Below are 27,956 nucleotides of genomic sequence, written 5' to 3'. Positions count from 1 at the left end.
TGAGTTAGACAATATTTGCATAGGAGTTGTCTTGACATTCTGTACATTCTCATTAATACTCGCCGTGGGGGGTAAGAATTGACAACTAAAGTGTTCAATCTTTGCTACTTCCAATTCTCACATTGAATAAAGTAGAAGGAAACCCTTTACAACTTTCTTGGTTCTGATCTTTTCTGACATTAAGTGTCCAAAGTGGGTTTGTTTTCTCTAAAAAAAAGTGCAATTAAAAAGATCCAATGTGTTGAATACTCAGAGGAACCCAGCTGTTTGCAGATTCAGATCCAGTATGAAAGTTTTTTATAAATATATTTTTAAACAAAAACAAAAAAAAAACAGGATATATCCATTAATCAGGAGACATAGTTAATAAAACATCTTTTCTACAGCATGCACCATGGAGGTGACGTTAAGAGAAACAAGTCCAATTCTCTTTTTTTTAGTCACCTGGTGTCAGTGTTTCCTTGGTTTTAATGTCTTGAGGCTCATCTCTTCCTAAAAAAAAAAAAAAGTGCACGTCCCTAAATAGGGTCCACTCTATTAACACAATGTGATCTAACAGAACTGGATTGTTCTTGATTGGAGCAGAAAAAAAAACTTAAATGCACTTGTATACCATCTGTCTCTCCCCCTGCGAAATCCGTATAATTTTAGTACTATTAAACACATTTTAGTAATATTAAACCACTAGTTAATTGTTGCTTTGTTAATAGATGGCCAATTAGAACAAATAAAAACGTTTTTACAATCCAATACCCTGTTTTGGGTGTTTTTTAAAGGATTGGAACAAATTAATTTGTTTTTAGTTCATTTCAATGGGAAACGTTGGTTTGAGTTACGAGAAAATCGACATACGAGCTCAGTCCCGGAACGAATGAAGCTCGTATCTCGAGGTACCACTGTACTATTTTAGACAATCAAGTACCAGATTTTCCTCCTTTACTCGTGACATTAGTAACACTTACTGTCACAAGCACCTGTATATGAGTCGATTACTGTTTGTGTGTGTGGACAACTGACTGATTACAAAAAGGCTGTACTCGTTTCCAGCGTTATTTTTTTCATCAGCGGTCTAAAAAATGTGCAATTTGGAAACTCAAATACTTTGTCATAAATACTAGTTGTTGTCTGTCCCTTTAAAAAAAGGGGGAGACACCATCTATCACTCCTTCTGTTGTGTTAAAGAACACATCGAAATCCAGACCAAACCTGTGTTAATGCTCACAATGAGGGTCAGGGTGTGGCACAATGGGTCCTTCGGGACCACAAGCATTTGTTTCAGCTCTTTTGCAGATGTCTTCGATGGTCAGTGCATTTCTATGGAGTCAAATGTAAAGAAAAAAAACATGCATAAAACACCAAGACCAAACCACCCAACCACCGCAAGAATTCAAACAAAAACAACTTGACATCAGTAACAGTCTTATGAAACATAGATGGGAGACTTGGAGGGGGAGGCGCTTACCGTTAGCTGCCCTGTAAGTTGATGCGCACATTGGAATTGCGAAATAGGGTGCATGATGGGAGGTCATGTTACCCTAAACTTCAAAAGACTTTGCCTCTGTACATTCGAGTTCTGAATATAGGTACCATAAAAGAACATGAAGTCAAATTGCACGTTCAATATTTCCCTGCAATTTCATCAGCGTGAGAGCTGATGTTTCAGTTTGTATTATAAATGTCTTTTTAAAAGAACAAGGTAAGCTTGTTTTCATTTGATGATCTAAACACATTGAGCTGACACTAAAGGGATTCCATCCTGTGTTGTGTACACCTCCATAAGTAATATTTACACTGGCATCAAGCTTTAAACTAACAATTCAAAAAGAAAAAGGTGCGATATATGTTGAATAGGAGCTGCAATCCTTCCTCAAGAGGAACGTTTTATCCATAAGTGCCATAAGTTTGGAGTGTGTGTATGTGTATCGCATTCACATATATTTCACTCGAAAATGTGTCAGACTGGCGAGGCAGTATTTGCTTTTTTTTGGTACTCATTCGTTTTGCCTTTGTGTAACCACACGTCAAAAGACTGGAATGGTGTAATGCCTTGAGAAGCAAGATGAGGTGGCACCTCCTGGTTGCATCCAATGATGACATCTGTAGAGGTTAGAAGAGAGACAAGAGGTCCACCTACGCCTGTCCTGGTCCAGGATTGGTCTGGAGTTTCAGTAACGATGGGTCTGGTGGGAGTACTGGGAGCTCTGTTGGGAGGATGAGGTGTATCCCATTGTGCTCTGTGGCTGAGTGGGACCTTGGGTGCTTTGGTAACCAAGGCGGGAAGCCGAGGAGTGCTAATGGACAGAAGAAAAAAACAACAACAACGTATTTCACTGAATTATGGAACAGTATACATGGTTCATTCCAGAATTGTTTGGAAGATGTGAATTTTATATATTGAGAGACAAAAAAAAATGTTAGAGATGAGGATTCACAGAGTGGAAGGAAAGCGTAAAGACATGATGGCTAGCAAATAGATCACTCATAGATGTTGCACGTTGCCTTAAAACATTCAGCCTGGAAAGTAGTAGTAGTAGCACCACAGGAACTGTGCATGGATTACATGCCAATTCTAATGGTGGAGTTTGGCAGGAGAGGCAAAAAAATTCAGCTTTCGACTTGCTTGAAATTGTGATTTTGATCCAAAACAGTATATTATACAATTTCGTCATACGCTGCTAAGGGTATGATGACTACTATGCTTTTTGTCAAGTCAATGATGACGACAATGCCTAAGTCCGATTTTCATTTTTTTCATAAAACATTATTTTAAAATGTGAATAACACATCTGCAAGGACTAAGAAAGTTACAAGCAAAGTTCTACTGGACCCTACACCTTCTGGCCATTTCCAACACCTATATTTAGGTAGAGACAATAACCCGGCAGTATTGTACGCCTCCTGCGTGCGTACACTAGGTGCCCAAAAAGAGGATTTTGACTCCAAAATTATAAATCTCTACCCTGAATATTTAACAGCAATGCATTGTACGAACCTGGTACTCTGACTGGAGAACTCCGGTGCCTGACGAGGTACCAGAGGGCCCAATGCGAGGTTTTTTATTCGGGCCGCCTTGGTCCTGCCCATGTAAACCCCCGCCAGTATTGGCTCCCGTAGCCCCAGAGGTACCATTGGTTTGGGTTGAATTCTGCTGAGATGGGGCCTGCTGGGTCGCCGTTTGTTGCTGGTTCTGCGTCTGGGTCTGGCCTGCTGTCTGCTGCTGGTGTTGTTGTGTCTGGTTCTGCAAGCACATAGAAAGAACTCATAAAATAGAAGCATTGAGTTGCAGAAAAGTCAATAAGCTAATTGTCCCATCTCATCTTATTTTCTGAACCACTTTATCCTCAATCGGGTCGCGTGGGTGCTGGAGCCAATCCCAGCTGTCTCTGGACCAGAGGCGAGGCACTGTGAATCGGTGGCCAGCAGATTGCAAGGCACGAGGAGACAAACAACCATGCACACTCACACCCATGCCTAGGGGCAATTTACAGTGTCCAATCAGCCTACCGTGCATGTTTTTGGAAACCGGAGTAACCGGATTTGAACACAGGACCCCAGAGCTCGAAGGCCAACACGCTAACCTCTCGCTACGCCAGGCCACCACAGGAAATTTACAACATGTGAAATTGTAATGTCTGTCATTAAAAAGCACCAGGTTCTCAAGATAGACATATTTTGTTCTTCAAATTGACTAATTTGATATTTTGCATTTACGAAGACAGGCATATTAAAGGACTTATGATATTGACCCGAATAATGTGCTTTTGAGCGATGATGAGCAATGAGCGATGACTTTTTAAAAGATTTTCTCTTAAAAAGTAACACATTTGTACTCCCTATTAAAACAATGAATATGGAGGGGAAAATTGTGAATCTGGGGGCGGCCTTTACGTGAGAAATTGTGGCGAGCAAATATGTTAAATATATCATAGCAGACAAACAGTGATATTTGAGAAGTGAAATGAAGTTTAGAGAATTTACAGAAAGTGCAATAATAATAAGGTGAATAAATTTGGGCACCTCAATGATTATTAAATGAATATGGAGGTCAAAATTATGAATCAGGGGGCGGTTTATACGTGAGAAATTGAAAACGTCAACACTTTTAAGGAAATTTGAAGGGGGCGGCTTATATGCGACTAAATATGGTAAAGCCAAAAAGTTATGATTGGTGAAAGGGACATGAAATGACCTTTTCTGGTTTCTCCTCTGGTTCATCCTCATTGAGAAACTCTCTCTTTGGGTATGGGATCTGGCACCCAGCAAACACACTGTGGGAAAAAGACAGATAATGGTCTGTAGTGTTTTAGTACAAGTACTGTACAACGTCAGCTCCTGTAAAAAAAACGGAATGACTTAAACATGTTTGTTTTCATGCTTTGTGAATTCAATAAAATGATAGGATTACTCACTCAGTGGTTGGTAAAGGCTCCTCCAAGAAGTAGGGGTCCTGCAGTGCTTGCTCTGATGTTATTCTTTTAGTGGGGTCCATTGTAAGCAGTTTTTGGAGCTGAAAGCAGCGGAAAGGACAGGCACCTTATTTCTTCTATCAATTACATGATTTGCCTTACTGAAATCTATCGAGTTTATTTAAAAAGAGAATCAGAGTTGAACAATATGGAAATATTCAGAGTTTAAATCGCATATTTTTTTGCATGTTACGGTTTTCTTCTTACACAATCCAAATACTCATATTTAATCAATTGAAGAATTGACATTGGCCATCTAGGGTAAATGTGTAAATGTGAGTGTAAATGATTGTTTAACTATATTTAATTTGTCTAGCAACCATTCCAGGCTACGCAACGGTGTCCCTCATCCAAAGTCAACACAGCTAGGGTGGAAAATGGATGGACTGGAGTTTGTTGACTTGGAAAGTGTATGTCCATGCATCTAACTATACAATATAAACTTACCAACAGGAAAACTTTGCTATCTGGTTTGACCTTATGTTTCTCCATGTATTTGATCAAGCTGCTATTTGCATATCTGTAAGAAAAAAACAGGAGGAAACGTTTATTCATTCACCATCTGCACCACCCTTCCTTGCAAGTTTGCGGGGATTGCTGGAGCCAATCCCAGGCGACTTTGGGCGAAATGTAGACAACACACTAGACTCGTCGTCAGTGGGGCGTAGGTCACAGAGAGAGACTAATCGCACTCCAATCATAACACCAATGAGCGCGAATCGATTCCACACTTGCCCACACTGATGTCAGGCTCAAGAGAAAAAAATAATAAATATAATTCAAAACAAAATCCAATCATTAATTCAATTTGGTTGTTGAAATTAATTTTTCATCATTTAAGCATTTGAAATTTGGTTCGTCGAGCCCAAGATTGACTTGAAGCATGTGATGTCGAAGAACATTTAAATAATCGAGGTCCTTCAGAATTCACTCACGTTGTTCTTCTGAAATCTTTTTGAAGTGTTGGATATTCAGGCATCTTCCGGATATCTTCCCAGTCTTTATCTGCGTAATAAAAGATTTTTGTTTTTAGAAATTAATGAATTTAGATGGCCCTCATTTGTGATAAAATGTCAAATTTTACCTTGAGTGCTGTGATGATAAGCAACAAAAGGCACATGATTTATTCGTGTTTTGTTCTGTATCCTGCTTTGTTTTATTTGTCTCACGTTTTAATTTTACTCCCAACAAGAGATATCTCATTCTAAGTCTGAAATCTGAAAGCTATCTGAAAAATGTTTTAATAACAAAGGGAGCAAAAATAAGCAAGAAAGAAATGAACCATGACCACACCACTTCCTTTACTGGATTTTTAAAAAATAAAATACTTTAATGTTTTTACAACTTTCTTTGTTCTGTTAGCCTGGCTTCTTCCTGCTCCTTCTTTTTTTGGAACCATTCAGCCATGCCTACGCTGTCACACACATGGGACTAGCTGTTACAAAGGGGCCAAGAGAATTGGGTGGCACTCAGCGCTGAGTCATCACCTTATCGTGGTGGTGGGGTTTGTGTGTCCCAGTGATCCTTGGACCAATCTTGTCTGGGGCCGTGTTCTCTTAAATTCTCTCTTAAAACACTCAAATTCACCAGAGCCCATTAAAAACTGGGTTTTGATTGCATCTGACATAAGAGACTATCAATCATCTTCAAGGGTGTGGCTCTTTGACTCTGTTTGTGTCTAACTTGTTCTTCATCCATGGGATATACGATACTCCAAATACAGTGTATATATGGGTGTGCACATTTTTGTGGGTTACTTTTATTGAGCACAAACCTGCAGGGTAACCCATTACGCTGAATATCCTATCCAGCTGGTCATGATGAAAGGGGTTACTGGTTTTGATGTCTTCCTGGCGACAATGAAAAATTGGCTCTGATGTGAGCAGCTCTGCGAAGATGCATCCAATTGCCCAGATATCTGTGATCACACAAAACACAGACACACGTGTTAGTTGACCTTTTTTTTTAATTCTGTTCTGTTCTTTATACTGTTTTTCTGCAGGGAGCTGTATGAACTTGCAAGGAACAGATTCCCCTTTGGGTCTAATTTATTTTCAAGATACCTAAACATTAATACTTTTAATAATGTTTCCTCGTAACCTTTGGTATTCAGTCAGATTTGCATACTTTGGCAGTTTAGCAAACCCGTAAATCACTTTAAGACATCATATATTGCTATAATACTTGTAAAATTATAAATGCCGTTGTGCACCGTCTAGCGTACACTGGAATTTGACAAAGTTGTGAGGCCTTCCATATTAAAATGCATGTTTAGGGAACATTTGGTTGTCTTATTAAATATGATTTGAAGAAACAACAATACCGTAACAGATAAGTGTAAAGTTTGCATTAGTCCAGGGCCAAATTTTACTTTTGGTTTCCTTTGAAGAGCCTTTATTTGTTCCAACTAGGGCGGCACCGATGACTCGACTAATTGATTATTAAATTTGGAAACATTTCTGAACTAAAAACTGTCCAAATTTTGAACCTAACCATAGCAAGCATTTTTTCTACTCTTTATCCATTTCCTTGTTTGGTTTGAATGGAAACCTGCTGTACCTGATGTATATAATTCAGCACAAAGAGGCCCCCGGCATAGTGTACTTGTTTCCTCATGTTCAAGAGAATTAAGAGACATTCCTAAAGATCCAACATGTTTGGAAAGACACACATAATTTTTATTTTGCTTTAATGTGCAGACTCACCAATAGCTTTGGTGTAGTGCCGGGCCCCTAAAAGTAGCTCAGGAGCCCTGTACCAGAACGTCACCACCACAGGGTCGAGGTCAGCTAGTGGCTTGAGGGGAGAGTTGAAGAGTCTTGCGAAACCCATGTCAGCTAAACAAGGTAGGGCAGAGATAGTGAGAAATTCATGATTTTAAAATAATATGATACAGGAAGGCCAGTTTCAAAAAGAACTATGTCATTTTTCTGTAAAATATATTGGTTTCCTCTATGAAAACAAAGGTTTAAGTTTAAAGGTTGCTTTATTTCATTCTTAGTTTTTTTTTTTGTACCGCTTATCCTCACCATGGTCACGAGGGGTGCTGGAGCCTATCCCAGTGGCGCAACATGTACTGTGCTGCAATATTTGATAATATCTGTTGTTTCTTCACTCTTGTCTTGTGAATGCAGATTGAGCCTTCAACTCGCAGTGGCCTTTTTATTGCGAAACGTTGGGGACCAAAAATATTTCCCGAAAATATCAATGATAAAAGATTTCATGACAGCTAAAATCAACACGGTGGTGTTTTTGGTCAGCTGCCAATGCTAGCTCTGATGAACAATTTTGAAACATGAACTAAAACTGTTATTCAACACATGTTCAAGCTTGAATTTTGCAATGTTTTTCAATTTTAACATATTGAGTGATGATTACAACAAAGTGTCCCCTGGCTCATGAAAAGGATTTTGGTTGACAGTGTTTGGAAACAGAATGCATTGAGCCAAATTGACCGAAAAAAACTATCATTTGTATTACCATGAATTGTTTTTAATAAGATAAAAAATGTCAAAACAATCTTAGAAGTTAAGGTTTCTTAAATTTGCAGAGTGAAATATAACAACAAAAAAACCTTTTAACATTATTGCTCAAACAATACAGGCAACATTTATCGTTCAAAAAAACAGAATACTTATTGCATACAACAAAAGATTTTACATATCTAAACACAAAAATAATTATTTTTAAATTCAGCTCACCAATTTTAACTCTTCCACGTTCGAGTCCTTCTCCCATTACCAAGATGTTAGCTGGTTTCTGTGGAAGAGAAAAAAAAATATGTTAGCACTCATTACAAATATAGAATGCATCATTAGAATTAGCTTGTAGTTTTCTGTTATATAATATATAATATATATATATATATATATATATATATATATATATATATATATATATATATATATATATATATATATATATATATATATATATATATATATATATATATATATATATATATATATATATATATATATATATATATATATATATATATATATATATATATATATATATGTATATATATATATATATATATATACATATACATATATATATATATATATATATATATATATATATATATATATATATATATATATATATATATATATATATATATATATATATATATATATATATATATATATATATATATATATATATATATATATATATATATATATATATATAACAGATAACTACAACCTAATTCTAATGATGCATTCTTACGGTTTATGCTGTTGCAGAATTCAACTCCATCTATGGCATAATGTCTGGTAAGAATAGTGAGTACATTCAATACATGGAAGGTCACATTTTAATTTACAACAATAGGCAGTTATGTCACGGGTGCTGTGGCAATCTTAATACTGAAAGGGAATATTCCTTGGAAAAGACACAAATACACCGCAGCAATAAATCACCTTGGGGACTCCTCCCTGTACAAGTAATACTTGGTACAATCCAGAGCCTTTTCCTGTGATAGGGACAGTTGCTCAGTTAGCATTTTGACAGCACAAGCTTTGGAACTGTTACATAATCCCCATGGGGGCGTGCAGCTGGGAGGGTAGTGAGCCCCTCCAGCATCGCTTGTGGTGGGTGGGACATAAGAGGAGGAGGACAAGTGGGGGATGGGAAACATGCAGTGGTGCAATACAAATCATGTTCATGATACTATTTAAGATTCACTGTGTAGCGGAATCTAAGTACGCCATACATCAGTGTTTCCCCAACACTGGTGTGCCGTGAGCAAGCAATGGTCAGGTGTGCTGCAGGAAATTGCAAGAAGATATTCATATGAATATAATAAAAATTCATATGAATATAACGAGATTAAAATTGAACTATGAACAAGGGTGACATCAAAATATGGAGAATGTTAAATGATAGATTATACTATTACAAGATTCAAATTGTGTCATTTTCTTGCATATTTTTCTCTAATATAAACCGGAAGTTGTTTGGTTTCTAGGGGCATAAAATTATGCGATTAAAAATATAATAAATAATTGGAATATGGGAGGAAACCGGAGTTCCCAGAGAAAACCCACACAGACCCAGGGAGAACATGCAAACTCAACACAGGTGGACCGACCTGGATTTGAACCCAGGATTCCCACTGTGAGCCCAACGCGCTAACCACTCAACTGCCGGGACGCTCAGCCCTGGGATGAACAGCCTTAAATATACTAACACTGAAGTACATTGTTATCACTTTGTAACAATGAAGAGTAGAGCTTGGCAATATGACAAAATTGGTATGACGATAAAAAAAAGTTATCAGTCAATATCGATAATTATCACAATAACTATCACATATTTTTGGTTTCAAATTTGAAACTTCTAACTTCTGAGGATAAAGCGGTCCAGAAAATGAAATGAACTTTAGATATTAATACATTGGTCTTTTCATTTGCCTATAACTGAAATATTTAATAAATACACTTCTTGATAATGTACAATGTATGTACTATTTTTGTATAAGCGAAAAAAAACTACTATGGTATGTAGCAGTAATATTAGGGGCGATCCTACGCCTCGTTTTTTTTTATTATCAGGGCCATGTCTGGTCAATATTATACTTTATATGAAATGGACTTTCATTTCACAAGTGGGTGTGCTTAGCACTTCACCTGAGTATGACAGAACCACTGGCAGTACACATAAAATTGACCTTTTAGAGCATTTACAGTACATGAAAGCAGTCCACCACAACTAAAAGTCATTAAAAAGCAGATTAAACAAATGAAACTGGGAAAGAGATCCCAGAAGATTTATGTGACGTCAAGCTGTCACATGACTATCTACTGTAAGCTTTCCGAGGATTATGTAAGAGCAGACAGCAAACTTCAGAACTTTATTTAAGATATCAGGGAAAAACAGAAGAAAGACTACTCACCAGATCCCTGTGGAGTACCCAATTGGCATGGAGGTAATGGATCCCATCCAGAATCTGATACAGAAGAGATTTCACCATCCCTCGTGGCAGTTGCATGGGCTTTTTGTTGGCCTTGGAGGCACGATGGAACTTGATAATATGCTGAAAGAAATAAAGTGTTCCCCTCTTGAATTTTCTACTGAGCATAAAACGGTGAATTGATTACAAAACCAAAAAACTGTAATGACAACTAGGCCTATTGTGATAACAAATTTTAGAAAAAAATAGAAAATTGGGACACTTTAAAGGGTTTAGGTGGTAATTGTGTGAGGACCGTGGAACAAATTAGAGAATTTACATTTAAAGTACACCTCTACTTACGGACCTCTAAGGAAGTCGATGTGTTACTTCTGGCTAAGTTGCATTTAATGTGTGTTGAGGATGGACACATATTTTGAAAGGAACACGTTGTTTTTTAAGGGGAAGAAAGTGTTATGGTGAATAATATGATTTTGTGTGTTTTAGTGTGTGTGTGTGTCTATCTGTTTTGGCGGCTCATTGCATGGTGTGGCTCTTTGATTCTCAGTTTAATTTTTTGCTCTTTGTGGCTCACTTGTTTGCCACCCAGCATTAGTCCAATGTTTTTTTCTGTTTCTTTTCTCATTTCAGGGTATTTTTATCAGATTTTCTGGGTCATTATGGTGTTGAGGGATTAATCATCATGACATTCCTGTGCAACGGAGCAGAGGTACCACAGTACACTGCATAAAACATGGACATAGAGGGAAAAACTCACCCAAAGGTCATGTTCAGCATAGTCTAATAGGAGCGAAACTTTTCTGTCGCTGTGGGACAGGAACACTTTCTGCAGGGCAATTACGTTTGGATGTTTTAATTCACGTAACAGCTGGAAGAAAAGAAAAATAAGAGAAAATGGGACCGTCATCATATCGTTACAACACAATACTAACAGAATAGGCTCAAAAATGGATGCAGGGACTCAACAGAAAAGGTAAATGAAGAAGTAACAGTAATAATTAGTAAAAGGTACTGAAACCCGGTATTAATTTGGAACCGGTTTTGAAGCAACCTGCTTTTTCAAAATATGACTTCTCTGATCAGGTGAAATTTTCGTAACGGAGTACAGTGTTCCCCCGCTACTTTGCGGTTCAGCTATCGCGGACTCAGAGCTTTGCGGATTTGTAAATGCAATTTCCCTGATAGATAAGCAAAAGCACAGTTGTTCCTTAGGGGCAGAGAAAGAAAAACATTTCAATAAAAATTAAAACAACCTAAAACAGTCTAAAACCAGATTCGGAGATTAGGTCTTCATCTGAATTTAATTATAAACTGCATTACAATTTGATTACAAACTGAACAACATATTTTGTTGAACAAAACACTATTAAAAAACCCTTTTTTTTCTTTTTACTAGAAGATGGCAGGTAGCCATAGCCGCAGAACTCATTAGATCCTTGGCAACCCGATATTTGAGCTTCCATAGTCCACCCAGACTACAAATACACTTAAGAGCTGTTTGCACAATGAAGCCCACATTTGGAAAGAACAGCTGATTATGGCAATAAAACAACACCAGAAAACATACATTAACAGTGACAAAAAAAAAAAATACACTAAACAACAATAACCCGAGTGAACCACTACACCATCAGGTAGATTTCTTTAAACACCTAAAAAGCAAAAGATACTTTTATTCATGAACATCCATGCAAAATATTTCAGAATTTAAATACTTATTTTTGTGCTGCTCCAAGAACTGATTAAGTGATTTTAGTAAGATCCATTAAAAGATCCAGAACATTAATTTTGATGATTTTGTAATCTAGCTGTCACCTAATTCATGTGTTTTCTTTAAAATGACTTTTCTACATTTGATTTATGTCAGTTGCGTTAAACAACATTCAACACATACATTCCCAAAAATAAGGAGTGCCCTATTTCTCACGTATAGCAACGTGACACTCCTCTTACACAAATAATCCGGTTGGGTTTGTCCTATTAGCTCAACTTGAATACTGTATGTATGGCTGCACCTTTAGAGATGGTCATGGGTTCATTCACCATGCACAAACACAAAGCCAGGGTGAGTTTGGAATCTGTAAACACACTATGAAAAATGAATTTCAATTAAAAAGACCAAGTTGATTCATACATGGGTTTATGAATTTAAATGACTTGTACTATATTGTATCGTTATTTGTTTCTCTTTACTTAGATTGTGCAATGAGATACTAATTTTTCAAAATCTACAAATTAATGAGTGGCGTTGAAAACACAAATGTTTGATATTCAAGGAAAGGTGACTGTTGATGTTTTCCTAAATGCCATTCAAGAATGCCATTGAGTTCAGAATCATTTACGCAAAACGTGTTTGCATAGTATCACTGGCACAGTATATATATTTGGCTCTCTCCAAGTGGAAACTATAGACTGTTACATAATGAGGGAATGGAATGTCAAAGGGGCCACTCTCTAACTCTGCCGCATTTGGATGGACTGACTGTTACGCTGATATGCCTTCACCCACCACTAACAACAACAAAATTAGAATACTAGACAAACAAAGCAAGATTCAAAATCCCTTTTGATTCATTTTTTAGTAATAATATAAATAAATAAATAAATATATATATATATATATATATATATATATATATATATATATATATATATATATATATATATATATATATATATATATATATATATATATATATATATATATATATATATATATATATATATATATATATATATATATATATATATATATATATATATATATATATATATATATATATATATATATGAAAAAGGTTTACAAAAAAATTGCATTTAATATTTTGCCAAATGCAGCCATAAAATTTGGTTTTGAACAATTTTGGGTATTTCAAGTTGCATTATTTTTTTCTCGCAACAAAATTATAAATGTAACTTACGGCAATTTCCCTGCAGGCAGACATTGAAATTCCAGTGCCTTCTATCTGTTTCAGTGCATATTCCTTCTCGTCTATCCTGTTGGCAGAAAAACAGAGTAAATATTAATTTATTCATTTTTCGAGTCACTTATCCTCCCAAGAGTCTTGGGGATGCTGGAACCTATGTTAGCCAACATCACGAAGTAAAGTAGGTCACATCCTGAATTGGTTGCCAGGCAATCACAGGTCACAAATACTCATGCACACACTCATACCTAATGCATGTTAGAGCATTAAATCAACCTACCATCCACCGTCACTTTAAATAATAGGGTTTTTTTTGTCTAATAGTTTTTTTTTTTGTCTCCCCCTTCAAAATATTACCAAAATGACGAACACAAATGTCCTCACAATAGGTTAATGCACGACCAATTGCCAACTTGTCCGGGTGATCTTCTCAAATTGGCGAGCCAGCTCCATCACCTGTCACCAGTCTCATGTTTTTCGATTATTTCGTGCTTAATATCGATTGTCATCACGTCTTTTCTACGCACTACCCTTCATTGCACCTGCTTGCTTTGGACAATTAACATTTACTATATTTTGGTTATTTTCTGTTTTGCAGTAAGAAAACAACCAGTACTACAATAATTATTACATTTGTTATGAAAATGACCCTAATAATGTGCTTTTGATTCATGCATCTCATTTCATTTACTGACTCACTTTATCCTCACTAGGACCGCGGGGGTGCTGGAGTCTATCCCAGCTGACTTTGGCCCAGAGGCAGGGAACATAAAATCATGTGTAAGTAGATCTAAAACTCTTATTAGTCTATGATTTTATGTGTTCAATTCTCCAAATCTTGTGCAACCATTGCAAACGTCACATGTTTGAAGCGTAGAAATGAACCCAGTCACTCACAACCAACTATAAGTAAGAAAAAAAAAGTTTGACCGAGCAGGGTTGGGAATGGTGGGAGAGGCTTGACCGCAAAAGGAAGCCTCGGCTGCTGTTATACCGCGTAAAACGACAACACCCGTGCCGCTCCATGTGCGTTCCCATACGATTGAATAGCAAGCCCACTCTTGCAAGCAGATGTACAAAATCAATTGACTCGATTATCATATTATGCAAGATTGTTTTGGAGAGGAAACGATCTGCACGGGTGCGGGAGGCGGGCGTGGGGGGTTCGAGTGAGCGCGTTACATGAAAACAAAAACACAGACACGGGCTATCACTTTGGGACGGGATTCAATCCAATGCGCCGTTCGTATACACATGCAAGTGTTGCTTGAGAAAAGCATTCAGCGGCCAGATCCATGTCAACATAAACAATAAGGTTCATGGACATCTTACCCGTCTTTGCGCTTAGCTTTATAAACATGCCCGTAGGTGCCTCGACCCACTTTGCAACCTTCATATTCGAACAGATCTTCTACTTTCTCTCTCTCGGCAGCCAGCTTTGTTTTGAAATCGTAGTCCATTCTAACCCATAAATATGTGGTAATTTACAATAAAATAAAATATTAATAATTACATGCATTAATTAAATAATCTGGTCGGTTTATTCCCCCACCATTTCCTTGTTTGGGATTTTGGTCTGCTCCGCTTAATGTTCACTGGCTCGTTGACGTTTCTAATTGGCGCGCAAAGCTTGCTGGGTAAGGTAGTGTCATTGGGTAATCAAAAAGGTACATGACAACACAAGGGAAGACATTTAAAAACTACAACCCGCATTTCTCGCCGCGGCGTGTTGCGTTTGGCGTACTCCCGTGCATTTAAGAATCCAGGGATTGGTTGTTTGAATTACGTAGTGTTTATTTACGCGGTTGCACACTAGTAATACCGTGCAGTCCCTTAGAGACACAGTAACATATTCTATTGTGATCTAAATTCATTTGGAAAACTATTGCAATTTATTTTCGGGAATAATTAGATATGAGGAAAAAAATCATACTTACCAATTAAATGGCTCTTTCTAACACACATTCATGATGGTGGTGGGTATTGGCTTTTTCCATAGATAAAACAATCAGTGTGTCCTACGACCTAAAATACACCACTGAAGTGAGTAAAGATATGCTTTTGATTTAAAATAGTGGAATTACACCATCACCCAAGACACATTTAATGTATAAACCAATATATGTAGTGTCAAACTGTACCACAGGAAATTGTGAAATGCCAATGCTGTGGCTCCTAAATGTTTAAAAATATTATACATCTAAATTGCCGACATTTTTACTTGGACATTTAATTACGTGATTTCGTAGACACCATGTAACACAAATACAGACAAACTCGCATGATATTAAAGATTTGATTCAAAACGATTCATGTCGTTACGTGACGTCGTGTTGTCGAGGAGAACGCTGCACTTCCTGAAACGGACGGTCCTTTGGACCAATCAGAGTTTAGCCACCGCAGTCGGGAGAATACGATTGGCCGTATAAGATGACGGTGTTTGCATAGTGTCTATATAAAGCCATTTCACAGTCGTCTTTCAGGGCTGTACACAGTATGGCCGGCGATATTAGCTAGCACTCGCTAACGTTATTCTCTGCCAAAGGGAAGACGGTAACACAACAAAATCAATACCTGGATTGTTTGACGGACTGTACATCCATAAATTAAAATCTAATCTAAATTGGGTAAAAACAAAAGATTATAGACGACGTTAATTTTTTTTGGTTGTGTGTCTGTTGTCTCACCATGGAAGATAACGGTGCACATTTCTTCGAGGGAACCGAAAAACTGTTGGAATTGTGGTTCTCCCGGCAGGATGACACCAAGGGAACCGGAGATCTACGAACCATCCCGAGGTGTGTTCAATGTGTAACTTCGTTTGTATCAGGTGCCCTTAGCATTTAGTGCTATTCGGGACGCCCTTGTCACCCTGGCCACATGCTCGCGTCATTCATTATGTTCTGCATTGTTTTGTTTTTTCAAGTGAAATAAAATGTTTCATGTAGTGTATATTAGTAAGCATTGGTTATTCCTTCTGGATGAGGCAATAACGAAAGCGGACACCCGATCTCATACAGGATTGAGTTTACCCAGCTAGTTAAAAATGGCCACCCCCAACTACCCTGAGTCATACATTTTCTTAGTAGACGTACGATGACTTAACAAGACAGAAAATAGGAAAGAAGACACGGCACTTACCTGTTTAGGCTTTACTCGATCCGCTGATTTCATCCGAATAGGAAAACAACGTTGAAAGCGAACAAGCGATCACTTAATTATTTGAATTTTCTGAGGGATTAATGTTCGAAGTATATGCTCTACTAATCTCGCAAATAGTTTGCATTTTTTATCGTGTTTTTTTCTTTAAAGACTATTATTACATTAGTTAAAGGATAATCAATATTACATCTGCGTACTATGGCCTATGTGTCGAACATGAGTTGATTTAAATTGCATCATTTTTTTGCGAAAATGTTTCTTCAATTCTCAAAATTGGGAAGACTTCATTTTACGATTTTAGCGAAGAAAGATGTTATGCTTTTCTCCTAGACTGAGCCACGTTGATGTTAAACATGTGGTCGCTCGTCACCACCGCGTGTCCCTTTGCTAGCACCCTGCCATGTTTGACGCCTCAAAGCTAAAAAGGCTATGACTTTCACCTAATCCATTTAGGCCACTTTTAGTACTAAGAAGCGTTTAAAGTCTGGATTCTTTATGCCCAGGTCCTAGAATAAGATGTCAATTATAAGGTCAAACTTCCTCGCTGGGTATCTAGCTTGCTTTGAGAATGTTCCAGTCACGTGTCCACCCTTGCCTTCCCCCTCCCTACTCTGCATTTGATTGGCTACTAACTTGAACACATACAGTATGTAATACCTCGATTAGTAGTAGTGTATATACTCCTCTTAGTATATACTCCTAGCGATCGCGCCGCCATTCGCACTGAATAATGGAAGAAAAAATATAAATAAAGTCTCGTATCTCAAGATACATTTTTGTCCCCAAGTTTACTCTTATTTCAAATTGCTGGTATGTTGAGGTACCACTGTATTCTGTTTTTTTTAACATTGCCGAGTTCTAGTAGTGATTGTTTCAGTGTGGATTTTCACATTTTTATGGAGTGAAAAAAAATCAAAGCACCAAGTAGCGAGGTGTCTCTGTAGTAGATAAATCATTGTTTCCCAACCACTTTTCGCCTCCGGTGTGCCACAGGAAATGTTTTGCCAAGAACTCATACATTGTAGTATTCTGTGATAAAAATCTTAATGTTATTAAAATTGAAATCTGATCTTGCATAGAAAACACTTATCTTGGTGGTGAATCACTACTTCATGTGTAAAGGAGCTGCTAATTTCTAACCTGCTTTTTTTTCTCCTTTTTAGGTTTGAGTGGGACAAACTTTTGGAGAATGTGCATTGTCTGATCATAAGTGTGACAAAGACCGACAAGCAGGAAGCTTATATACTCAGGTAACATGTGGAGCAGTACGTCTGTCGGGTTTGGCTAAGATTAGAAGGCTTTCCGCGATTACATTTGTCACCTTACAACTGCTTGACATTGCCAATCTATGTACAGGTACTTTCAGGTGATGGGATGTTAAGCTTTGGCCACTTGCACACTCAACAATCATTGCCCTCTCAGTATCAATCAAATTCCTAGTGTTTCATTACATGCCAAGATGAGTGACTTCAGGTTGTAGTTAGGAAAACCAAAAAGTTAAGCACCATCAGTGCCAATAATGATAGATGTCCAATCGCGTATCTTATTTTATCCATGAGGAGAAAGACAGTCATTCATTCTCACACTGTGTCCAACCAGCCTGCCATGCATGTTTTTTTAAATGAACCTTGGCACCAATCTGTTACTGCAAATGGACATTGGATCTAAATATCCGTTATTGGCCTCTAACTACTAATAATTGTATTTGATCCTTAAAAACCCATATCTATCAATGGCTAAACAATATTCATAATGTACTTGTAGCACATCTGCTTTAGTAATCTAATCAGGTGTACTTTTGTCTTGTCCTTCTATATATAGTGAGAGTAGCATGTTTGTCTCCAAGAGACGTTTCATTTTGAAAACATGTGGAACCACCCTCTTACTGCAAGCACTGGTGCCTCTGCTGGAACTCGCCAGGGAGTACTGCGGTTTTGATGCCATTGAGGTGATCCTCTTATTAAAATCCTTTTACCACTGGCACTCGCTATCATTTTCCCCTAATCTAAGCCAGTCAGTGTATTTTTGTAATTGTTTTTGCAGAATTTCTTCTACTCCCGCAAGAATTTCATGAAGCCAACCCATCAAGAGTTCCCTCATCGAAACTTCCAAGAGGAAGTTGACTTTCTCAGACAGATTTTCCCAAGTATGCGACTGAATAAATGTCTTGGCGTTTGCGTTTTTAAAGCAATCCCACAGAATGTAGTACCCCCGATAGCAGGGGTGGCCAGATGTTTTTTTTTTTAAGTTTGTCATCTTTTCTTTTTTCAGATGGTGCAGCCTACTGTATGGGACGTTTGAACTCTGACTGCTGGTAAAAATAATAATTTCTGTACATTTTTGACCAAATAGCATGGTTGCTGATGCTATATTTTTATGCGGTTTTGGGGAAACTTCCAAATATCATCTGGTGCCATTTCCAATTACATTTATAATATTAAATTCTCAAGTGGGATATTCCACCATTGTTTGATTGCTGAATGCCTGGAAAAGGGTCTCTTTGGAGACCGGCTGTTGTTATATCTTTAATAAATGTTAAAGTTTATGAATTTTAAACCAAAACATTGTTTTTCAACAGGTATCTGTTTACTCTGGACTTGCCAGAGTACTGGGAGAACAAGTATGCGGATCAAACACTGGAAGTTCTGATGAGTGACCTTGATCCAGCAATTATGGACCAGTTCTATATGAAAGATGGTGTTTCTGCAAGTGATGTCACTCGTGTAAGTAACACGCAAAGCACTTAACAAACAACACTTTCTCACCTTTCCTCAACTTTGTACTCGTGTTTTTATCATACTCTGATTTTAGACTGTGACATTTAGTTTCCGTCATTTGGAACCACATTTTGTTAGCTACTTTATGTAACCTAACAATCTCTCTGAAATTATGTCTATAATAAGTGCTGCTCCTTTGTTTCCTAATAAATCAATTTTGACAAAAAGTAGCATTGCAAGATAATAGAATGTTTGTTATGGGAGACACATATTTTTTGTCCTTTTTTTTTTCCCCCAGTTGAGTGGAATATGTGACCTGATACCAGGTTCCGTGATAGATGCCACATTGTTCAACCCATGTGGATACTCGATGAATGGAATGAAGACTGATGTGAGTGTTGCTTCACGTTTCTATTGTGACCCATCTAATGTTACTGTAGTAATACTCTACTCTCATCCTTCACCACCTTGAGACTTCAGTCTATTGCAATATTTTATGATAAGTATCAAAGTAAAAAATGTTCATTAAAAACGTCAAAATTCCCGGTGATACTCGAGCCACTCGGAAATAATGTCGGAAGACGTACAACACACTGAACATTGTATTGATGTTCCCACAACGTCCTGTAACTGTGTTCCTTTAATTCTCCCCCGCAGGGTACCTACTGGACCATTCACATAACCCCAGAGCCAGATTTCTCCTACGTGAGCTTTGAGACCAATCTCTCCCAGACATCGTACGACGACCTTGTCCAGAAGGTAGTGGATGCTTTCAAGCCAGGCAAATTTGTGACCACTCTTTTTGTCAACCAGGTATATATATATATTGAACATAATGGAACATAATTAAGATGAGCTGCTTCTGTTCAATCTAAATTTGAAATTTCTTCCATTTGCAGAGCTCCAAATGTCGCACCGTTTTCGCCTCAACCCCAAAACTCGACGGGTTCAAGCGTGTCGACCGCCAGCTGGCCCAATTTAACGATTATAATTTTGTCTTCACAAGTTACGCCAAGGCCTGCCAGAAGAATCAGAAGAGTTGAGGGTGGAAGATGAAGAGGCGTAAAAAAGAGGGTCACTTGGGATTCACATCCATTGATCACCTTACAGTAGAGAGCTTCTTGTCGTCCCTTTCCGCTTTGTGTCCTACCATCCTCGTCACCCATCATAAATCCCGTAGTGGCCTGGACGAGAATCCCGTTTTAATTCCGAGTTTGAGTTGTTTGCATTGTTGTATCTGTGATTTAGACCTCTTGCATGAAAGCTCTTTTCTCTGTTTCGATATGCTAGCACACTCTTGCTGTGATCTTGAAGTGCATGTAGAGGAATTACATCAGCTCCTTTTGGCTTTTTCCCCCTGTGCCCACTCCAAAGGTCCCTACCTCCAGGTCTCCACCCTCATCCCGCACAGACAGGGCTTCAGACCCCACTAAATCCATGCCCCTGACATGCTCAGACCAGCATACATGCTCCACAGTTTTTAAGATCTTAAAAATTGACAAGGGTCAATACAGAGTGCACTTTAGAATATTTTTCATTGCCTTTTGTATCTGAATGTATAAGTTTTGCTAAGACTTGCCCTTTTTAAATTGGCATAGTTGCATTCTTGATATTTGGCTAAATGTACAGAATGGTTTCCAACACAGACATACATGCTGGCTTTAAACTCAGTCAGTTAAGAGAATTCTGAATAATTCGATAACGCCCATTCATACACTTCTCTATGCTCTAAAAAATGTTCTATTCTATCTTGAAAGCCTGCTGGCTCTCCTATTCAGTTTTTACATTCTCCCGAAAAAGGAATACAATCTATTCAAGTTCCGACACCATTTTGTCCACTTAGTATTTTGAATGTGCAGGTCTTTAGAGAAAAAGCCTGGTCCACCTTTCAACTGAATGTATGACTTCAGGCATGCATATAACCCCTCTGTCTGGTGCATAAAACTCAATACCAGCTGCCTATTGTCCCCCAACCCAGCAGTTCACTTGCCAGCCAGTAAAAGCAATTTTTCCGTTTGACAATATCCATTGCCTCTGTCTTTCCGTTCCATACAAAAATGTATAAGTGTACAATCTAGGACCACCTGTCTGAGCATGCCGGGGTCAATCCCGGATCATTCCACATCCAACCAATGCACCATTTGCCATTTTATGTCATTTTTCTTTGCCCAGACATTTAATTTTTTGCTGTGGATCGGGCTCCTTTTAGTATTCTTTGTTTAGTTCAATGCCCTTTTGTTAAACTTGGGCTTGGGCATGGGAGGGATAGGGTGTTTAATCCTACAGTGTAACTAACTAGTGCTGTATATGCTAAACTGTGTTGTGTAACATCCTTGTTTATGTGCTTGCCCTTCTGTGCCAGCTGAAGTTAAGTCGAAGCAGCACTCACCTCGGCAGTCTTCCTTTAGCTTAAGATCAGTGCATTTATTTTTGTTTTCCTTCAAAACATTTGCTTGCACAGCTTTTTGAAAAGTCCAAATGTGAAGGTTTGACTTGCTATAATCACCACAACGCAGTTTAAATGTGCATGAAAGATGTGGCACTTAAAGTAGTTTCCTCTAGTTCTATCATGGCCTTCTGAGTTCTTTTTATATCCTTGAGGACTGACTGCTGTGCTACTTAACCACCTAAGCACACTTCTGAAGTCCTACATGCACACCAACACTGTTACAGATTTAACATTTTCTTTTGCCAAGGTCCAATCTGTTGGCATTGTTTGTTACACTAGTTTCAGGGCTGTAGCATTAAAATTAATTGTACATGCTTGCACCTACACACAAGCTCCTTGGACTTCCTTTTGTGAGTCTTCCAGTCAAAACACCAAAGGAAAGTTCTCTGAAAGCCTCCAATTCAAGAGTGATGATGCTGTTCAATATTTGTCTGGTTGGATGGAGAAACTTTGCTGTTTTAATGATCTTTTACTTATTGGATGGTCAAGATGTGCTATAATTCTATCTGTGCTCTGAGCTTGATGCATAAATAATAAAAGAAATTATTCATCTTTGCATTGGTGTAAAAATGTCATTGATTTGGAAATGTCAACAGTTAAGCTTTTTGATGTGTTAGTAGGAACCTACAAAGGTTTTGGTCTCTAAGCATACATGTACAGTCATATTGCTACGAAGTTAATTGAACTTTTTTGTAAGTGGAGCAGTACTTTATAGAGTTAGTAATTTTTTCCATCTTCAAAAAAAAAAAAACAGCAAACAATGGGGGTTGTGGGAGGCTCCAAGTGGAAGGAAAGCAGGCCACAGTGCTACTGGAACAATTTCAAAATACAAAATAATGGGAAATCCTACAGTAAAGGTAAATGTGCAATGTCAACTGCAATAATTGATTATTAATTTGTTGACTCAATAATCACTATATTTTGAAAAAGAACGGTGAAATGTATTTTTCTAATGTAAATTATGTGTATTTCTCGACTTGATTAGGGCAGCAAAACTATTCAGAACCTGTAAATTCTCATACTTAACGATAGAGGGCAATACTGCGTCTGAAGCACGATTTTGCAACCACGTTGTGGACACGAGTCACCCAGTGTTACCTTCCGGTTACATATTCTACAGCTCGTGGATATTCGGCAACGTGAGGAACAGCGCTATAAAAGGCTCCAAAATGACACAATCCGACGGTGTAATGTAAGTTTTGTTGATGTTATACACGTGTCAAACTTAACACGAAACGTAAATTTTAAACTTCTACAAGCATATTTTTGATTAGATTTGTTGATCTGTGGTACGCAAACTAATGTTATGTTTATCAATATTTTAAGCCTATAAAAGTCACAATCATCAAATCAAGTTCAAATATCTGAAAATTAAACCACACACTGACGTAGCATCAATAAAAATCAAGAAAATACTTGATGATAGTCATGCATTCGTTTGGTTTAAGTAATAACATCTGAGACTAAGTCTGCACATTATGACTAATATATTAATTTTCATATACATTCTTCCTTTAAAATATGACCCACCAATGTTAGTCATATACAGATCTTAATATACGGTAAAATGATCTTAATTTTAACAAATTTGTTATAACCAGTGAAATATGTCAAATTAATTTCAACTGGGAAGGCTGGCATTGAATCTCTGTTTTTAGTATCATTGAAGGCGATTCAAAATCACTTTAATGCCTCCTAATCAAAATTGATTTGCCATCAATGGCAACCAATAAATTCATATGTTAAATATCTTAGAACAATTGGGATGTGTAGAAGTTACTCTGTTGTTAATATATAAAAACTATTTTTTTAAAGCAACTCTTGCCCACTTATCAGCATTAATGTCAATGAGTTAGGTCTTAGCTTTGTTAAATATATAAGATTCCTGTTTCACTCTTTTAATATATTAATTTGAAATGATGGTTCTTTTTTCAGAAAACCAAAAACTAGGCGTGCTAAGCGCTTCTTGGAGAGCCGAGTACCTAAACTGGCAGAGAGCGGAAAGAGTACCATGATCATGAAAGGCGGGAATGCCAATCAAATTGTCAGCCAGGCTCTCAAGGACGTAGTAAGTATACACACTGAACTTGGATTATGATATAAACACACTCAAAAATAAGTTTGATCTAACCTTACACTAAATATCCTTCAAATTTAGTCTTAATTTTTTATACCTTTCTTCTCCCGGGTTGGGAAACACCATTTTTTTATGTTAAATTGTTATTTAATTTATATATTTTTGATAGCAACATTGATTAAATTCTGAATATTGTATCTTTTCAATTTCATGCCAGGGCAGCTCACTGAAATATGTCATTATTTATATGTCTTGTAATATTTTTCCCTCTTTTAGTATTCCCTGAAAAAGCCAAATGCTGTTCTTTACAAAAAGTGAGTATTCTTATTTAACATTTACATGAGAGTATTGCAAGTTTTTTTTTTTAACTCAGTCATAATTATTTAATGAGTCAGATTTTTAGGGGGTGGGGCTTGAAAAAGTTAAAATGTACTAAATTGAAACAGAAAAATGTAACTAGTCCACCTCTGCTAGATGTTTGTACTCTCCTTAACCTTAATATAAATATTTGTCGCTTTCAGGAAGAACATAACAAGACCATTTGAGGACTCTACATCATTGGTGAGTAAAACTATGCCACAAGAAGTACTTTTTCCAATAAATGTTATGTCGTATAATCATCTGTTCAAAATTTCAAATGTTTTAATGATTCTTTTCATTTCTTTTTTTTTAGGAATTCTTCTCCAAGAAAACCGACTGTTCTCTGTTTTTGTTTGGTTCCCACAACAAGAAGCGACCAAACAACCTCATATTTGGTACAGTTTTTAAATGCTTTTCATCCTATGTCTCAGTTTAAGGACCTTGCAAAACCTTGCAGCCTGTTTAATATTTCCCATTGTCACAAATTGAATCAAAAGTATTATCCCATACTGTCGGTACCCATCAGCTATCCTGTATAATGTATCAGAGGAAAATAATAGCTTTCAGGAATCTATATGGTGTTAAAGTTGCCAGAAATATGGGTTACAAAGCACACAAGCTATTCTAATAATGCAGATTTATAAATTACTTCAGTCATTTAGAATGGCTGTGGATTACCACATGATGGCCTTCTCTGCTTTATTTACAGGTCGTCTATTTGACTTCCACATGCTCGATATGTTTGAACTGGGTATTGAGAAGTATGTCTCCCTGAGTGAAATTAAGGTATTACTATACACCTGTATATTGCATTATTGCAAGTACTTCATTTCTAATGGGTTTGTTCCTGGAAACTGCGTGTGTGCATACAGCATTGGATTATCTCTGTGTGTGTGTGTGTGTGTGTGTGTGTGTGTGTGTGTGTGTAGTAGAGAAATGTAGTTTTTTTTGTGTGGTTCTATGACTTTTTCCATTCTATTTCTAGACAAGTAAATGCCCTGAAGGCACTAAACCAATGCTTGTGTTTGCCGGTGAAGCTTTCGAAATGGACAACGAGTATAAACGTCTGAAAAGTCTGCTTCTTGGTACGTTCACATGGCACACTAAAGTACTTGTAATTTTTTCAGGAAATACAATGCATTTGTGTTGTACTTGAACTGTTATCTTTCTTTTTCCAGACTTCTTCAGGGGTCCTTCTGTGTCTGCCGTCCGATTGGCAGGCTTAGAGCATGTTTTGCACTTTACTGCTGTGGATGGCAAAATATTCATGCGCAGTTACAGGTGAAACTGTCTTGAATGGCTCGTTTATGTACCTTTTTTTTCCCCAGAAAAGTGGCACCTCTACTTACAAAATATTCATGTTACAAACCTTCTAAGAACTGTGAGGCAGATGCGCTAACCAATTTGACACTGGGCCGCTTATTCCAACATAAGAAATAAATTCAAGTTACAATATGCAAAATCTCTGAAAAATCAAGCATAAATCCATCATAAGGCCGTCATCTGTTTTTGCAGTTGTTTGTTATTCACTTCAATCACTTCATAAATCTCTTCCCTTTTGCATGTTTGGTAAACTTCTATCATTTTTAAATGGTTTAGTTGATAGTATATCGAGATCCTTGTGACCAATGAGAATTTAGATGAAATATAAGATGTGTCTCTACTTATGTCAAATCTAAGTTAAGAAACCACTTCAGTAACCAATATATTTTTATGTACTATTTAAGTAATACTACTGATTCTGATTGCAGGGCTTTGTTGAAGAAGTCAGGCTGCAGGACGCCGCGCATTGAACTGGAAGAGATTGGGCCATCATTTGATTTTGTGTTAAGAAGAACACACATTGCTTCAGACGACTTGTACAAATTATCTCACAAGCAGCCAAAGGCCCTGAAGGTACCATATTTTTACACCTATAAAACAGTGTAATAGGGCGGAGGATTTATGGGCTTTTGAAACGTTAGAGGACAATTTGGCCAAAAAAAAATCATTTATGTATTTCTTTGTTTTTCCTGACAGCCCACAAAAAAGAAGAATATATCCCATGATGTATTTGGCACCAAGTTTGGACAAGTACATATGCAGAAGCAGGATCTGTCCAAGCTTCAAACACGGAAGATGAAGGGGCTTCGGAAACGGAAGGGTGAAGTGGTTATTGGTGGGGAAAAGGAAGGAGAACTTTCCAAAGTGGCCAAAATGGAGAGTTGAGGTTTAGATAGAAAAACTGGACACAAGTATTTACATCTGGTATACAATGCAGTTTTCTTTACTTGCTCATCTCAACATTATACTGCCTCCGCCCTCAGGAACCCACCTGTAAGTGGTGTAGACTCATTTCGGGAAAGTCTTTTAAAATGACCTGTCAATGTTCAATTTCAGCAGAATTCACACTTTTTAAAAAGTGTAGAAATGGTCATCAGCTTGAAAGATTTTCTGTGAAGTTGTTTTGTAAACTGCCCATTTGTTGTACAAAATAAAAACAGTCGGGGAATAATAGAATACTTTTGACATCGGTTAGAGTGCGCCCATGTTCTCATCACTTACTTTCAAACAGTTCATGTATTTAGAACACAGGTGTCACACCATTTCCACAAAGAGCCAAGTGGGTGCAGGTTTTCCTACTAACCAATAAAGATGACACCTTGGCACCAATTTGTTCTCTTTCAAAAGTAATTAGTTGATAGCAGGCAGGTACTGCTTGTTTCATGTAAAAACCTCATTGGTCAAACTGTATGCTGTTTCAGTTTGAAGGAAAACCTGCACTCAATAGGCCTTTTGGGGTTTTCGGTTTGATACCTGTGATTTAAAGGACTATACAGTCATACCTCTACTTACGAATGCCTCTAGTTATAAAAGTTTCAGGTTACAAAATTATATGCAAATCAGTGACTCGCGATACGAAAAAGATCCAAGTTACAAAATCCCCCAAATATTAAATGCATATCCTTATTTGTTCTTTTATTTTGAATTCTACATACTTTTAGTAAAACATTTGCTCATCTCGTTAAACAAGGAGTATGAGCATGCAATTACATTTCAAAATAGTAATTTTGTTAGATGTATTTATATGGCAAAATGTTTTTTTTGACATTTTTCATCTGATAGTTTAACATTTCAGTTCATACTGTATACAGAGAGAAGGGAAGCCATGCACAAATACAGTAAATACATGTTTAAAAGTGCTGTCTAAACTTTTTGTAGGAAAAGGGAACCAAAATATTTCCAAAAAGATGTCAATGACTGTGTCTATTAAAACATTTTCTATCAGAAGAAATAGATCCTGCATTGATTCATTTAAAATGGTTTGATGAAATCATTGACCGATGATGTCACAAGGCTTTGTAAATCAAAACAGTTACATCAGCCATGTAAGAAGAGGTACACACACTACTACAAACAGTAGTTTATACGTATTACATACTGTTCATTTTCCTCAATACCATAGTCCATTTTACTTAAGTTACTTTTTGGTTTAAAATGTGTGCAAGAACCACGGCAAAGTATAAGGAGGAAGTTCGGCGACCAAAAGAAGAGAATGAGCAAAAATACCAACAAATGGACATTGTTTTCAAGCAGCCGAAAATTCTTCTACACAGGGCTGGTTTGTTCACATCTTATTATGACATCATTACTAGTAATTAGTAACTTTTTTGCAATATTTTCTTGATCAAGATCCTTCCTTTACATCTATATTGATTATAATCATATAAACACTTAAAAAAATATTCTAAATCCTAAAAATTATTTTTTGGATTGAAAATTGGGGTTTATCAGTTCATTTTCTGGACCGCTTTATCCTCATTAGCGCCGCCACGGTGGGGTGCTGGAGCCTATCCCAGCTGACTTTGGACCAGAGCTCCATTTATATGAATTCC

At 37.1% G+C, this 27,956-nt stretch overlaps 3 protein-coding genes across 6 annotated transcripts; 2 read left to right on the top strand and 1 right to left on the bottom strand.

The window, feature by feature from the left end:
* Positions 1 to 319: 319 nt before the first annotated feature.
* cdk19 (cyclin dependent kinase 19) lies at positions 320 to 17,055 on the bottom strand. 4 transcript variants are annotated; one of them, XM_077710912.1, is made up of 14 exons: positions 16,458 to 17,055; positions 13,311 to 13,386; positions 11,147 to 11,257; positions 10,372 to 10,512; positions 8,168 to 8,225; positions 7,172 to 7,303; positions 6,241 to 6,384; positions 5,402 to 5,471; positions 4,914 to 4,986; positions 4,410 to 4,507; positions 4,190 to 4,268; positions 2,993 to 3,238; positions 2,135 to 2,291; positions 320 to 1,573 (listed from the first exon to the last, which is right to left on the bottom strand). In XM_077710912.1, the coding sequence occupies exons 2-13, from the start codon at positions 13,332 to 13,334 to the stop codon at positions 2,166 to 2,168; spliced, it is 1,302 nt and encodes a 433-aa protein (XP_077567038.1). In that variant the 5' UTR covers positions 13,335 to 13,386; positions 16,458 to 17,055; the 3' UTR covers positions 320 to 1,573; positions 2,135 to 2,165. The 4 variants fall into 4 exon arrangements, with proteins under 4 accessions (XP_077567038.1, XP_077567037.1, XP_077567035.1 ...); XM_077710911.1 differs by lacking the exon at positions 16,458 to 17,055 and adding an exon at positions 15,254 to 15,683; XM_077710909.1 differs by lacking the exon at positions 16,458 to 17,055 and adding an exon at positions 14,649 to 14,932.
* On the top strand, positions 15,779 to 22,200 carry amd1 (adenosylmethionine decarboxylase 1). Its single transcript, XM_077710917.1, has 9 exons — positions 15,779 to 16,114; positions 17,642 to 17,728; positions 18,300 to 18,426; positions 18,522 to 18,624; positions 18,750 to 18,792; positions 19,057 to 19,201; positions 19,494 to 19,586; positions 19,853 to 20,008; positions 20,095 to 22,200. The coding sequence occupies exons 1-9, from the start codon at positions 16,005 to 16,007 to the stop codon at positions 20,236 to 20,238; spliced, it is 1,008 nt and encodes a 335-aa protein (XP_077567043.1). The 5' UTR covers positions 15,779 to 16,004; the 3' UTR covers positions 20,239 to 22,200.
* Positions 22,201 to 22,691: 491 nt separating this feature from the next.
* On the top strand, positions 22,692 to 26,733 carry rpf2 (ribosome production factor 2 homolog). Its single transcript, XM_077712052.1, has 10 exons — positions 22,692 to 22,836; positions 23,580 to 23,712; positions 23,998 to 24,035; positions 24,243 to 24,282; positions 24,395 to 24,476; positions 24,791 to 24,867; positions 25,067 to 25,166; positions 25,260 to 25,362; positions 25,833 to 25,977; positions 26,101 to 26,733. Exons 1-10 carry the CDS (start codon positions 22,814 to 22,816, stop codon positions 26,287 to 26,289), a joined length of 930 nt encoding a protein of 309 aa, XP_077568178.1. The 5' UTR covers positions 22,692 to 22,813; the 3' UTR covers positions 26,290 to 26,733.
* Positions 26,734 to 27,956: the final 1,223 nt, after the last annotated feature.

This window comes from Stigmatopora nigra, chromosome 2 (genome assembly GCF_051989575.1).
Source record: "Stigmatopora nigra isolate UIUO_SnigA chromosome 2, RoL_Snig_1.1, whole genome shotgun sequence".
Taxonomy (NCBI): Eukaryota; Metazoa; Chordata; class Actinopteri; order Syngnathiformes; family Syngnathidae; genus Stigmatopora; species Stigmatopora nigra.
The sequence above is the reverse complement of the archived record's forward strand: the minus strand, read 5'-3'. Positions and strand labels throughout refer to the sequence as shown.